This window comes from Mytilus californianus, unplaced genomic scaffold (genome assembly GCF_021869535.1).
Source record: "Mytilus californianus isolate M0D057914Y unplaced genomic scaffold, xbMytCali1.0.p SCAF_9, whole genome shotgun sequence".
Lineage (NCBI taxonomy): Eukaryota > Metazoa > Mollusca > Bivalvia > Mytilida > Mytilidae > Mytilus > Mytilus californianus.
Window position 1 is genome coordinate 48,598,694 of NW_026262745.1, and position 14,961 is coordinate 48,613,654.

The 14,961-nt window shown below is 30.4% G+C and overlaps 1 protein-coding gene across 1 annotated transcript in view; it reads right to left on the minus strand.

Annotated features, from left to right (window-relative positions):
• LOC127715939 (collagen alpha-1(IV) chain-like) overlaps nucleotides 1–14,961 on the minus strand; it is a 90,841-nt gene that overhangs the window by 37,509 nt on the left and 38,371 nt on the right. Inside the window, exons 65-77 of the mRNA XM_052222046.1 lie at nucleotides 14,791–14,808; nucleotides 13,473–13,499; nucleotides 13,043–13,069; nucleotides 12,645–12,671; nucleotides 12,248–12,274; nucleotides 11,856–11,873; nucleotides 10,539–10,565; nucleotides 10,141–10,167; nucleotides 9,745–9,771; nucleotides 8,017–8,040; nucleotides 7,619–7,645; nucleotides 1,240–1,266; nucleotides 844–870 (exon numbers count right to left, since the gene is read on the minus strand). Of these exons, the coding sequence (XP_052078006.1) occupies nucleotides 844–870; nucleotides 1,240–1,266; nucleotides 7,619–7,645; nucleotides 8,017–8,040; nucleotides 9,745–9,771; nucleotides 10,141–10,167; nucleotides 10,539–10,565; nucleotides 11,856–11,873; nucleotides 12,248–12,274; nucleotides 12,645–12,671; nucleotides 13,043–13,069; nucleotides 13,473–13,499; nucleotides 14,791–14,808 (330 nt within the window). The remainder of the gene's footprint in view (nucleotides 1–843; nucleotides 871–1,239; nucleotides 1,267–7,618; nucleotides 7,646–8,016; nucleotides 8,041–9,744; nucleotides 9,772–10,140; nucleotides 10,168–10,538; nucleotides 10,566–11,855; nucleotides 11,874–12,247; nucleotides 12,275–12,644; nucleotides 12,672–13,042; nucleotides 13,070–13,472; nucleotides 13,500–14,790; nucleotides 14,809–14,961) is intronic.

A 14,961-nucleotide genomic window follows, 5' to 3' on the forward strand; every position in this document is an offset into this window, starting at 1 on the left:
GGAACTTTAACTATTACTTCCTCGTCAAATGATTTACATGTACCTTGTAATAAAAAAGAATGAATTGCTACTAGAATGCAATTGATATATACGAATATTGATACATACCATACCCGCCCCTAGGTCCTGGTTGTCCTGGAAGAAAGAGATGATAGACTGCCATCATTTGATCAATATGAAAGACATGACCTTTTGTAGACTCTAGAAAATCTATTATTTAAAGTGGTTGGACATTTGCCGTTATTCCTCATTTCTCTTAATATGTTAGAACATATCTTGTAGACGCTAGCAAAATTGAACAGACTTAAATATTACTTCCGTTGAAAGAAATTGAAAAAAAAACCCTGTTCATTATACCTCAACAGTTTTAAGACAAGTGGAATTTTTGATTGCAATTTACTTGTTAATTAGCAGGGTAATAATATCAATTGTAATCAAAATAAAACTGTAATACACAAATGTTAATACAAACCATCCGATCCTGGAATTCCTGGAAGAAAGAGAAGATACATGTAGAATGACATCTTTTTTCATTAATATCAAAGACATGTCTATTTCTAGACTCTACCATATTTATTATCTAAAGTGGTCTGACATTTTGCGTATTCCTCATTTCTCTTAATATGTTAGAATATACCATTTCGACACTTGCAAAATAAACATACATACTTTAATGTTATTTTTGTTGCAAGGAATGGAAAACACCTTGTTTAAGGCGAGTGGAACATGTGATTGCATTTTTAATTGAAATTCCTATTTCAATTGATTTACATGTGACTTAGCAGGGTAATAATATGAATTGTAATAAAAATAAAACTGAAATACACAAATGTTGATACCTACCATCCGATCCTGGATTTCCTGGAGTTCCTGGAAGAAAGAGAATATACATGTAAAATGAAATCATTTCATTAATATCAAAGACATATCTATTTCTAGACTCTAGCATATCTATTATCTAAAGTGGTTTGACATTTGCCGTATTCCTCATTTCTCTTAATACGTTAGAATATATCATTTCGACACTTGCAAAATAAACAGACATACTTAAATGTTACTTTCGTTGCAAGGAATGGAAACATCTTGTTAATTATGGCGAAAAATGTTTAAGGCGAGTGGAACGTGTGATTGCAATTTTAATTGAAATTCCTATTTCAATTGATTTACATGTGACTTAGCAGGGTAATAATATGAATTGGAATAAAAATAAAACTGAAATACACAAATGTTGATACCTACCATCCGATCCTGGATTTCCTGGAGTTCCTGGAAGAAAGAGAATATTCATGTAATATGAAATCATTTCATTAATATCAAAGACATATCTATTTCTAGACTCTAGCATATCTATTATCTAAAGTGGTTTGACATTTACCGTATTCCTCATTTCTCTTAAGTACAGCTCCTTGTAAAACCCAGGCAGAGTGTGATTTATGACCCCTTTCAATATGCATGAAAATGGTCCTAATAAGAGGTAGTCATGAAAAAAAAAAAAAAAATTGCACATTTTTTTCAAAATTATAAATGGTTGCCATGGTAACTGCCAAGGCAAAATTTCATAAAAAACAAGGTGTTTTTTTTTAGAAAAATCAGCCAACTTTATTAATTATTTTTCAGGCATGTATTTTGCCAACAAAATTAAAACAATATATTTTCAAGACAATGTGATACACATACAATCAGATTGTAAAAACAATATTGTGACCTCAGTTGTACATTTCGGGTAAATTTAGGTTTAACTTTGAACAAAATCCTCAAATTTCTACTTTTTACAAATTGTGAAGTTTACCATGTATAAATGATTTAATTTCTTTAGTTACCAAGTTTAATATTTCAAATCATGTACTGTACATTATTTATCAAAACATAATAATTTAAAAAAAATGATTCAAATTTTTGGGATCTATAAGCATTTTTGGTTGCCATGGCAACAAAAATACTACATTTTAGTCTTTTTTTTTTAAAAAGCCTAAACTTAAAATTTCAGTATGTTGAAACTCAAGTTATGCTATTATATAGACTTAACTTGAAATTGGTATTTATTATTGGAACAAAAATAAAATATTAAAATACAAATGTTTATGTGTTAAAAACCCTTTTTTTTGGGGGGGGGGTTATGCAAAAATTATTCCATCATTTTCAGAAAAAAAGTCAATTTTTAATATTTATTATTTCCCAAAGTTACTTCTTTTAAAAGTACTTTAAAAGTTTATTCAAATTAAACAATTTTTCACTGAAAGTGTTAAATAAGTGTTTTTAAATTGTAAATAATTATTCAGATAGGCCCCTCGACCCAGCTGGGGGTAGGGTGTAATTATTCATACAGCAAGAAAATATGTCCATAGCACACAGATGCCCCACTCCTCATACTATCATTTTCCATGAATATGGGTTAATTACAAATTAACCTTAACCTTAAAAGAAAATTTATAATTCATTTTTTACAAAGTTCTCCTTATTCAAGTTATAAGAAGCCATCTTAAAAGAAAATTTATAATTCATTTTTTTACAAAGTTCTGCTTATTCAAGTTATATATATATGATTTTTTATATTCATACTTTTAGAAAGTGTCATGGACAAACAAACTGGATGATGGTCAAATTTTATTGTTGTAACATATATACATTAACCATTTATAACTGTGCATTACTTTCTTTAATAAGAAGCAAAGAAGATCATCCATAATAATAAATTGCTCTACAATGATACAATTTGTTATTTCATTAAGATATTAAACTCCTGAATGTTTTTTTAGATAACTAAGTTTTTTGCCGTAATGTATGGTTCAAAATAAAAGGCACAACATTTATGACAACTGTGCAAAATTTCATTGGCCTCCTAACTTATATACTTATGAAAAAGAGATTTAGAAAATACATAAAAGCATACCATTACTTAAAATAACAATCGTCAAGTGTTGCTGACTTCAATAGTTACCATGGAAACAAATATTATCCATAGCAACATCCATTCAAAAGCTGTATAAATTGAAAATTATGTAAAAAAATACATATATAGAGGGTGTTTATTTTCGAATTGGAATATGACTGCATGCTTTGCTTCACTCACAGTCTTGTTTGTTTTATTTTCAGAAGGTTCAACAAATGTAATATATAATGTAACATTGGGGTTGGAGGGTCGGGAAAAAAAGAGGGGGCAGGTTTATTTTTTAAATGTTTCATACACGTAGATCCTTGAAAAGATAATTGCGTTTGGTCGGATTTTGTTCAGAGTTCATCATCTGATAATCAATTTATGAAAGTTAACAGACGACGAACTTCATGGGATTGCAATAGCCCAACCTGGCTTATGGTAAGGCAAGATGAATATTGTCCCTTACCGATTGTAAGAAAATTCTTAATTTCTTAGGGCACACACAAGTCTGAGATGTTATCCAACCAGCAAAAATCACAAACTTGACCTGTAACATAATAATAAGCTTACAAACCAAAAAATAGAATCATTTGGTCAAAGCATTTCTAAACTGAAACTGAAGTGTGATGGACGGACGGATAGACGGACAGACCAATTGAACACATTTTAAGTCGTAGGGGACTTAAAAAAATGAATAATCAATTGGAGATCGTTGCTGTCAGAAGTCCAATATAATGGAATCCTCTTAATATATAGCTATAAACATACCATTAATAACTCCTGTTTTGTACTACTTTTCCGCAATTGAAATTCTAGATCTCCGAGATAGACGAATAGGTACATCTGCTAAGTTGGCATTGTGCTAATCCCGGTAAAATAATTATGCTATTTTCGGCAAAATTATATCAGAACAAAATTATTGTACAAAATAATTGTATTAATTATGAATCATTCCTTACTATGCACCGTACTACATATATCTCATAATTTCATGATTCCGGTAACATTAGATTTTTTTTGCAGGGGGGATGGGGTTTAGTTGAAGCACAAATTAAATCCATCTGAAATCCCCCTCCTCTCCTTTTAGATAGTACTCATGTAAAATTAGTTCGTCCCAAAATTGGTTTCCATTTTCTAACTTTAGTTTGCCTCAACCAAATGGTATGAAACATATACACAATGCTTATTACAACAAAACAGAGATCCAATTTTGAATTTTGGTGGCGTCACTTTAACTGTTCCCGAGTTATGCCCGTTTTGCTTTACTTTGCTTTGTTTGATACTTTAAAAACGATTAAAACCGAGAACCAGATCAGTTTAGAACTGTAAAGTTTGCCTAAAATGGCCTGGTTAACTGAAGAAATTTCTAAAAGTGACCATGTGTTCATAGGAGAACCTTTCTGGAGCCCTTTTTTCCCTCTAATACATACCATATAATATGTTCGACTTTTTATATTCTACATTTTTTTTTAAACTAACCCAGCAAAAGAAATTTTTTTCACCTTTTCTCCTATCATGTCAATTACTGCCCCATTTTGTCAATAACTCTGTATCTTTATAGGAGTTCGGGTTAAAGGGTCATCCCGACCGTGTAGAGTAAATGATATATACCGATTCGATTGGCCAATAACTGTTTTAACACATAATAAACGCCACCAACTTACGTGTATGTTTTGGAAATACTGCAATCCACGGCTCCAAGGAACGTTTCTTGTAGGGAAAAAAGGGGGGAATACGCCTTTGTGTAGTAATAAAAGGTTGATAAGTGTTAAATTATTAACTTTTTTATGTTTAGGCTTCTTCCTAAATTGTTACATTACTTGAAGAATTGTGATTTAATGGTAGATTTTTTTTTATCATTTTTGTTAGATTTATTCTCAATTAAGTCTTTATATAAATTAGTAAAGTTAAGAATTTGACATATTGTGTAGACACCTATAAGTACTAGTATTGTTGAAAACTGTATGTTGCCCGCTAGATGTCATTAGATGTTTCTGTCGTTTGATTGCTGTGTTATTGACGTATTACCTCCATCTCCTACAGTTTTAGTTCCATTTTGGTGTACTTTCAAATAGGTGTATGAAAAATCATAACTGAAAGCGTTATTGAATATAGATTAATTGCTTTTCTTTCTCTCAATAATATGCTTAGAGAAAGATGAACCGAGGAGAGATGTACCTAAATTTAGAAAGTTAAATAATCAGAAAAAAAGGTTTAACTTTCAAATCTTAAACTCTCCCTCCCCTTGATTTGACACAGTCACACTTGAATATGATCTTCTTTAAATTCGATCCCAAAATAGTCACTTAATAGGAATAACTATTCAACAAGTCGTAATAAATTCCATTGAGCACAAACACTAATCCAAATCAGATTTCATTTATTTGAATATTCAAAAATGCATTACTTTTTTGGCAGAAATAAGTAAAATAGTTAATATTATCTGGTTTGACTTTGAAGCACTTATTTAAGATTTACACTGTACACAAAATATCAGTCCCTAAGCAAATGGCAAAATCAAAAGCTCAAACACATCAAACGAATGGATAAAAACTGTCATATATTAATTCTGACTTGGTACTGGCATTTTCATATGTAGAAAATAGTAGATTAAACTTGGTTTTATAGGAAACTAAACCTCTCAATTTTCCTTATAAGGATCTATGAAAGATTCAAACAAAAACTACCCACCCTCCACCCCCTCCCCCAAAATGCCACAGTGTATATATTCAATTTGTTGAACCTTCTCAAGGAGCGAAGACAGGACTGTGAGTGAAACAAAGCATAGCATGCAGTTAAATTACCGTTAGAAAATTTTACATTACTTACATAATTATATGTAATTTTTACATAAAATTATATTATATATCTTTTGATTGGGTGTTGTTATGGGTGATATTTGTTACCATGGCAACTGTTGTTAACAATACTTCACAATTGTAGTTTAAAGTAAAAGTATATATATGCTTCTATGTATTTTCTTAAAGGTTTGGTAACAATTGAGAACATTGAAGTCCCTATACTGCAGAATTCAACAAATAATAACTCTCGTTTCCAGGGGAAAAATATGTTGCCACGGTGATAAAATTCAAGAGGGTCCCACGCAATATTCTATTTATTTCGGCCAAGTAGTCTTCAAACTTAGTTACTACAATGCTAGCTAAGCTTTACATATTTGCACTTTTCGGAAAAACACACGAGAAAATTTGATAATTTCACAAAACCCCATGATTCAGAAAAATTGAAAATATGTGTTTTTTAGTATATTCTAACAAAAAATCTAAAAGTTGGATTGAACTGCAATCTTAACTTAAGTGAAGCTTAAACCAAGTTATAGTATTGTTATAAATGAAAATTTATGAAAAAAGTTTGATTCTATTCATAATCAAGCTCTGAATTGTAGTGATTTAGCTGATTTTTCAAAGGTTTTACTACGCTTAACTACCAAAAAATAGAGTGTCCATTACCATGGCAACCACTCATAAATTGATTATCGGATGATAAACTCGGAACAAAATCCAACCAAACGTTGCAGCAATTATCGTTTACAGGATCAACATGTATGAAAATTTTTAAAAAATAAACCTACCCCCCCTTTTTTTCCAAAACCCTCCAACCCCAATGTAATATTATGTATTACATTTGTTGAACCTTCAGACAAGACTGTAAGTGAAGCAAAGCATGCATTCATATTCCAATTTGAAAATGAACGCCCTCTATATATGTATTTTTTTACATACATTTCCATTCAATCATTTTATAATGGATGTTGCTATGCATTATATGTGTTTCCATGGTAATTATTGAAGTCAGCAACACTTGACGATGGTAATTTAGAGTCAGTGTTTGCTTTTATGTATTTTTTTATCAGTTATGAAACAATTAACGACATTAAAGTTCTTAAACTGCAATATTCTGCATATAATAACTCCGTTTCCAAGGAAAAAATCGGTTGCTATGGTGATAAAATTAAAGAGAGTCCCACGCATTTTTCTATTTATTTTGCTAAAGTAGTATTCAAACTTAATAACTACAGTGCTAACTATGCTGGACACATTTGCACTTTTATGAAAAACACTCGAGAAAATTTGATAATTTCACAAAAATCTATAATTTAGAAAAGTTGAAAATATTCATTTTTTGGTAAATTTTTTCAAAAATTTACAAATTTGGTTGACATGCAATCTTAACTAAAATGAAGCTTAAACCAAGTTGTATCAATGTTAAATATGAAAATTTATGAAAAAAAAGTGTGATTCTATTCATAATCAGGCTCTGAATTGTAGTGATTTAGCTGATTTTTGAAAGATTTTACCACGCTTAAGTACCAAAAAATAGAGTGTCCGTTACTATGGCAACCACTCATATTTTCCTACTCAAATTTATTTTTTGAGCAGTATTCAGCTACTGTTTCTACTAGGCCATTTATAGATAAAATCTGAAACCCTCAAATATCACATGTATATGGCACTCTGTCTGGTTCTTATACAGAGCTGTACTTAATACGTTAGAATATACCATTTCGACACTTGCAAAATAAACAGACATACTTAAATGTTACTTTCGTTGCAAGGAATGGAAAACATCTTGTTAATTATGGCGAAAAATGTTTAAGGCGAGTGGAACGTGTGATTCGATTTATAATTGAAATTCCTATTTCAATTGATTTACATGTGACTTAGCAGGGTAATAATATGAATTGTAATAAAAATAAAACTGAAATAAACAAATGTTGATACCTACCATCCGATCCTGGATTTCCTGGAGTTCCTGGAAGAAAGAGAATATACATGTAAAATGAAATCATTTCATTAATATCAAAGACATATCTATTTCTAGACTCTAGCATATCTATTATCTAAAGTGATATGACATTTGCCGTATTCCTCATTTCTCTTAATACGTTAAAATATACCATTTCGACACTTGCAAAACTAAACAGGCATATTGTAATGCTACTTTTGTTGCAAGGAATGGAAAACACCTGGTTAATAATGGCGAAAAATGTTTAAGGCGAGTGGAACGTGTGATTGCAATTTTAATTTAAATTCCTATTTCAATTGATTTACATGTGACCTAGCAGGGTAATAATATAAATTGTCATCAAAATGCAACTGAAATACACAAATGTTGATACATACCATCCGATCCTGGAGTTCCTGGAGCTCCAGGAAGAAAGAGAATATACTTGTAAAATCAAATCATTTCATTAATATCAAAGACATATATATTTTTAGACTCTAGCATATCTATTATATATTTTTTTTACATGTAAAACATATCTTTTTCACAACGCTTGCAAAATTGAACAAACATTGTTAAATTGTACTTCCGGTGCAAGAAATTGAAAAAATACTGTTGATTATAGCTCAACAGTTTTCAGACGAGTGGAACGTTTGATTGCAACTTTAATTGAAATTCCTATTTCACATGATTTACATGTGACTTAGCAGGAAAATAAAGATAAATTGTAACCAGAATGTAATTGATATACACGAATGTTGATACGTACCATCCGTTCCGTTAGGTCCTGGTGGTCCTGCAAGTAAGAGAAGATCGAATATAATAAGAACAATACTATAAAAACAAACTTTTTTAAAACTCTTGATTTTTTTCTTGTTATAGTGGTTTGACAGATAACATATCCGTTTTTTCTCTCAATATTTGAGAAAAATATCTTCTATCGATTCATAATTGATTGTGGGGTTCCAACTTTGGTGGATTTTGTGGGTATACGTGAAGCACGAATTCTAATATTAAACGAAGTACACATCTTATTTAGACTTTTATGCAGACTTTGGCATAACTACAAAATCAAATATCTACGAAAACACAATTATTCCTCAATTGACAAAATTCGGTACCCACGAAAAATAAATGAATCCGTGGAAGGTGTTTACAAATTAAACAGACTAGCTTGAATCGTATTGTGGGAGTAAGAAATAAATGATTTGCTTATAATGGTTAAAGATGTTTACGTGAGTGAAACGTTCGATTTGAACTTTAACTATTACTTCCTCTTCAAATGATTTACATGTACCTTGTAATAAAAAGGATGAATTGCTACTAGAATGCAATTGATATATACAAATATTGATACATACCATACCCGCCCCTAGGTCCTGGTTGTCCTGGAAGAAAGAGATGATAGCTATATAGACTGCCATCATTTGATCAATATGAAAGACATGACCTTTTGTAGACTCTAGAAAATCTATTATTTAAAGTGGTTGGACATTTGCCGTTATTCCTCATTTCTCTTAACATGTTAGAACATATCTTGTAGACGCAAGCAAAATTAAACAGACTTAATTAAATATTACTTACGTTGACAGAAATTGCAAAAAACACTGTTCATTATAGCTCAACAGTTTTAAGACAAGTGGAATTTTTGATCGCAATTTACATGTTAATTAGCAGGATAATAATAAAAATTGTAAACAAAATAAAATTGTAATACACAAATGTTGATACAAACCATCCGATCCTGGAATTCCTGGAAGAAAGAGAAGATACATGTAGAATGAAATATTTTTTTTTTTAATATCAAAGACATGTCTTTTTCTAGACTCTACCATATATATTATCAAAAGTGGTCTGACATTTTGCGTATTCCTCATTTCTCTTAATATGTTACAATATATCATTTCGACACTTGCAAACAAACAGACATACTTAAATGTTACTTTCGTTGAAAGGAATGGAAAACATCTTGTTAATTATGGCGAAAAATGTTTAAGGCGAGTAGAACATGTGATTGCAATTTTAATTGAAAATTCCTATTTATATTGATTTACATGTGACTTATCAGGGTAATAATATGAATTGTAATAAAAATAAAACTGAAATACACAAATGTTGATACCTACCATCCGATCCTGGATCTCCTGGAGTTCCTAGAAGAAAGAGAATATACATGTAAAATGAAATCATTTCATTAATATCAAAGACATATCTATTTCTAGACTCTAGCATATCTATTATCTAAAGTGGTTTGACATTTGCCGTTTTCCTCATTTCTCTTAATACATTAGAATATACCATTTCGATACTTGCAAAACTAAACAGGCATACTTTAATGTTACTTTCGTTGCAAGGAAAAAAAAACCTTGTTAATTATGGCAAAAAATGTGTAAGGCGAGTGGAACGTGTGATTGCAATTATAATTGAAATTCCTATTTCAATTGAATTACATGTGACTTAGCAGGGTAATAATATGAATTGTAATAAAAATAAAACTGAAATACACAAATGTTGATACCTACCATCCGATCCTGGATTTCCTGGAGTTCCTGGAAGAAAGAGAATATACATGTAAAATGAAATCATTTCATTAATATCAAAGACATATCTATTTCTAGACTCTAGCATATCTATTATCTAAAGTGGTTTGACATTTGCCGTATTCCTCATTTCTCTTAATACGTTAGAATATACCATTTCGACACTTGCAAAACTAAACAGGCATACTTTAATGTTACTTTCGTTGCAAGGAATGGAAAACATCTTGTTAATTATGGCGAAAAATGTTTAAGGCGAGTGGAACGTGTGATTGCAATTTTAATTGAAATTCCTATTTCAATTGATTTACATGTGACTTTGCAGGGTAATAATATAAATTGTCATCAAAATGCAACTGAAATACACAAATGTTGATACATACCATCCGATCCTGGAGTTCCTGGAGTTCCTGGAAGAAAGAGAATATACATGTAAAATGAAATCATTTAATTAATATCAAAGACATATCTATTTCTAGACTATAGCATATCTATTAATGATTTTTTTTACAAGTAAAACATATCTTTTTGACGACGCTTGCAAAATTCAACAAACATTGTTAAATGGTACTTCCGGTGCAAGAAATTGAAAGAATACTGTTGATTATAGCTCAACAGTTTTCAGACGAGTGGAACGTATGATTACAACTTTAATTGAAATTCCTATTTCACATAATTTACATGTAACTTAGCAGGGAAATAAAGATAGATTGTAACCAGAATGTAATTGATATACACGAATGTTTATACGTACCATCCGTTCCGTTAGGTCCTGGTGGTCCTGCAAGTAAGAGAAGATCGAATATAATAAGTACAATACTATAAAAACAAACTTTTTTAAAAATCTTGATTTTTTTCTTGTTATAGTGGTGTGACAGAAAACATAATCGTTGTTTCAGAAAAATATCTTCTATGGATTCATAATTGATTGTGGGGTTCCAACTTTGGTGGATTTTGTGGGTATACGTGAAGCACGAATTCAAATATTAAACGAAGTACACATCTTATTTAGACTTTTATGCAGACTTTGGCATAACCACAAAATCAAATATCTACGAACACACAATTATTCCTCAATTGACAAAATTCGGTACCCACGAAAAATAAATGAATCCGTGGAAGGTGTTTACAAATTAAACAGACTAGCTTGAATCGTATTGTGGGAGTTAGAAATAAATGATTTGCTTATAATGGTTAAAGATGTTTAAGTGAGTAAAACGTTCGATTTGAACTTTAACTATAACTTCCTCTTCAAATGATTTACATGTACCTTGTAATAAAAAGATTGAATTGCTACTAGAATGCAATTGATATATACGAATATTGATACATACCATACCCGCCCCTAGGTCCTGGTTGTCCTGGAAGAAAGAGATGATAGACTGCCATCATTTGACCAATATGAAAGACATGACCTTTTGTAGACTCTAGAAAATCTATTATTTAAAGTAGTTGACCATTTGCTTTTATTGCTCATTTCTCTTAACATGTTAGAACATATCTTGTAGACGCAAGGAAAATTGAACAGACTTACTTAACTATTACTTCCGTTGAAAAAAATTGAAAAAAACCCTGTTCATTATAGCTCAACAGTTTTAAGACAAGTGGAATGTTTGATTGCAATTTACATGTTAATTAGCAGGGTAATAATATAAATTGTAATCAAAATAAAACTGTAATACACAAATGTTAATACAAACCATCCGATCCTGGAATTCCTGGAAGAAAGAGAAGATACATATAGAATGAAATATTTTTTTTTTTAATATCAAAGACATGTCTTTTTCTAGACTCTACCATTTATATTATCAAAAGTGGTCTGACATTTTGCGTATTCCTCATTTCTCTTAATATGTTAGAATATATCATTTCGACACTTGCAAAATAAACAGACATACTTAAATGTTACTTTCGTTGCAAGGAAAAAAAAAACACCTTGTTAATTATGGCAAAAAATGTTTAAGGCGAGTGGAACGTGTGATTGCAATTTTAATTGAAATTCCTATTTCAATTGATTTACATGTGACTTAGCAGGGTAATAATATGAATTGTAATAAAAATAAAACTGAAATACACAAATGTTGATACCTACCATCCGATCCTGGATTTCCTTGAGTTCCTGGAAGAAAGAGAATATACATGTAAAATGAAATCATTTCATTAATGTCAGAGACATATCTATTTCTAGACTTTAGCATATCTATTATTTAAAGTGGTTTGACATTTGCCGTATTCCTCATTCTCTTAATACGTTAGAATATACAATTTCGACACTTGCAAAACTAAACAGGCATACTTTAATGTTACTTTCGTTGCAAGGAATGGAAAACACCTTGTTACTTATGGCGAAAAATGTTTAAGGCGAGTGGAACGTGTGATTGCAATTTTAATTTAAATTCCTATTTCAGTTGATTTACATGTGACTTAGCAGGGTAATAATATAAATTGTAATAAAAATAAAACTGAAATACACAAATATTGATACCTACCATCCGATCCTGGATTTCCTGGAGTTCCTGGAAGAAAGAGAATTTACATGTAAAATGAAATCATTTCATTAATATCAAAGACATATCTATTTCTAGACTCTAGCATATCTATTATCTAAAGTGGTTTGACATTTGCCGTATTCCTCATTTCTCTTAATACGTTAGAATATACCATTTCGACACTTGCAAAACTAAACAGGCATACTTTAATGTTACTTTCGTTGCAAGGAATGGAAAACATCTTGTTAATTATGGCGAAAAATGTTTAAGGCGAGTGGAACGTGTGATTGCAATTTTAATTGAAATTCCTATTTCAATTGATTTACATGTGACTTAGCAGGGTAATAATATAAATTGTCATCAAAATGCAACTGAAATACACAAATGTTGATACATACCATCCGATCCTGGAGTTCCTGGAGTTCCTGGAAGAAAGAGAATATACATGTAAAATGAAATCTTTTAATTAATATCAAAGACATATCTATTTCTAGACTATAGCATATCTATTAATGATTTTTTTTTACAAGTAAAACATATCTTTTTGACGACGCTTGCAAAATTCAACAAACATTGTTAAATGGTACTTCCGGTGCAAGAATTTGAAAAAATACTGTTGATTATAGCTCAACAGTTTTCAGACGAGTGGAACGTATGATTACAACTTTAATTGAAATTCCTATTTCACATAATTTACATGTAACTTAGCAGGGAAATAAAGATAGATTGTAACCAGAATGTAATTGATATACACGAATGTGACTTATCAGGGTAATAATATAAATTGTCATCAAAATGCAACTGAAATACACAAATGTTGATACATACCATCCGATCCTGGAGTTCCTGGAGTTCCTGGAAGAAAGAGAATATATATGTAAAATGAAATCATTTAATTAATATCAAAGACATATCTATTTCTAGACTATAGCATATCTATTAATGATTTTTTTTTACAAGTAAAACATATCTTTTTGACGACGCTTGCAAAATTCAACAAACATTGTTAAATGGTACTTCCGGTGCAAGAATTTGAAAAAATACTGTTGATTATAGCTCAACAGTTTTCAGACGAGTGGAACGTATGATTACAACTTTAATTGAAATTCCTATTTCACATAATTTACATGTAACTTAGCAGGGAAATAAAGATAGATTGTAACCAGAATGTAATTGATATACACGAATGTTTATACGTACCATCCGTTCCGTTAGGTCCTGGTGGTCCTGCAAGTAAGAGAAGATCGAATATAATAAGTACAATACTATAAAAACAAACTTTTTTAAAAATCTTGATTTTTTTCTTGTTATAGTGGTGTGACAGAAAACATAATCGTTATTTCAGAAAAATATCTTCTATGGATTCATAATTGATTGTGGGGTTCCAACTTAGGTGGATTTTGTGGGTATACGTGAAGCACGAATTCAAATATTAAACGAAGTACACATCTTATTTAGACTTTTATGCAGACTTTGGCATAACCACAAAATCAAATATCTACTAACACACAATTATTCCTCAATTGACAAAATTCGGTACCCACGAAAAATAAATGAATCCGTGGAAGGTGTTTACAAATTAATCAGACTAGCTTGAATCGTATTGTGGGAGTTAGAAATAAATGATTTGCTTATAATGGTTAAAGATGTTTAAGTGAGTAAAACGTTCGATTTGAACTTTAACTATAACTTCCTCTTCAAATGATTTACATGTACCTTGTAATAAAAAGATTGAATTGCTACTAGAATGCAATTGATATATACGAATATTGATACATACCATACCCGCCCCTAGGTCCTGGTTGTCCTGGAAGAAAGAGATGATAGACTGCCATCATTTGACCAATATGAAAGACATGACCTTTTGTAGACTCTAGAAAATCTATTATTTAAAGTAGTTGACCATTTGCTTTTATTGCTCATTTCTCTTAACATGTTAGAACATATCTTGTAGACGCAAGGAAAATTGAACAGACTTACTTAACTATTACTTCCGTTGAAAAAAATTGAAAAAAACCCTGTTCATTATAGCTCAACAGTTTTAAGACAAGTGGAATGTTTGATTGCAATTTACATGTTAATTAGCAGGGTAATAATATAAATTGTAATCAAAATAAAACTGTAATACACAAATGTTAATACAAACCATCCGATCCTGGAATTCCTGGAAGAAAGAGAAGATACATATAGAATGAAATATTTTTTTTTTTAATATCAAAGACATGTCTTTTTCTAGACTCTACCATTTATATTATCAAAAGTGGTCTGACATTTTGCGTATTCCTCATTTCTCTTAATATGTTAGAATATATCATTT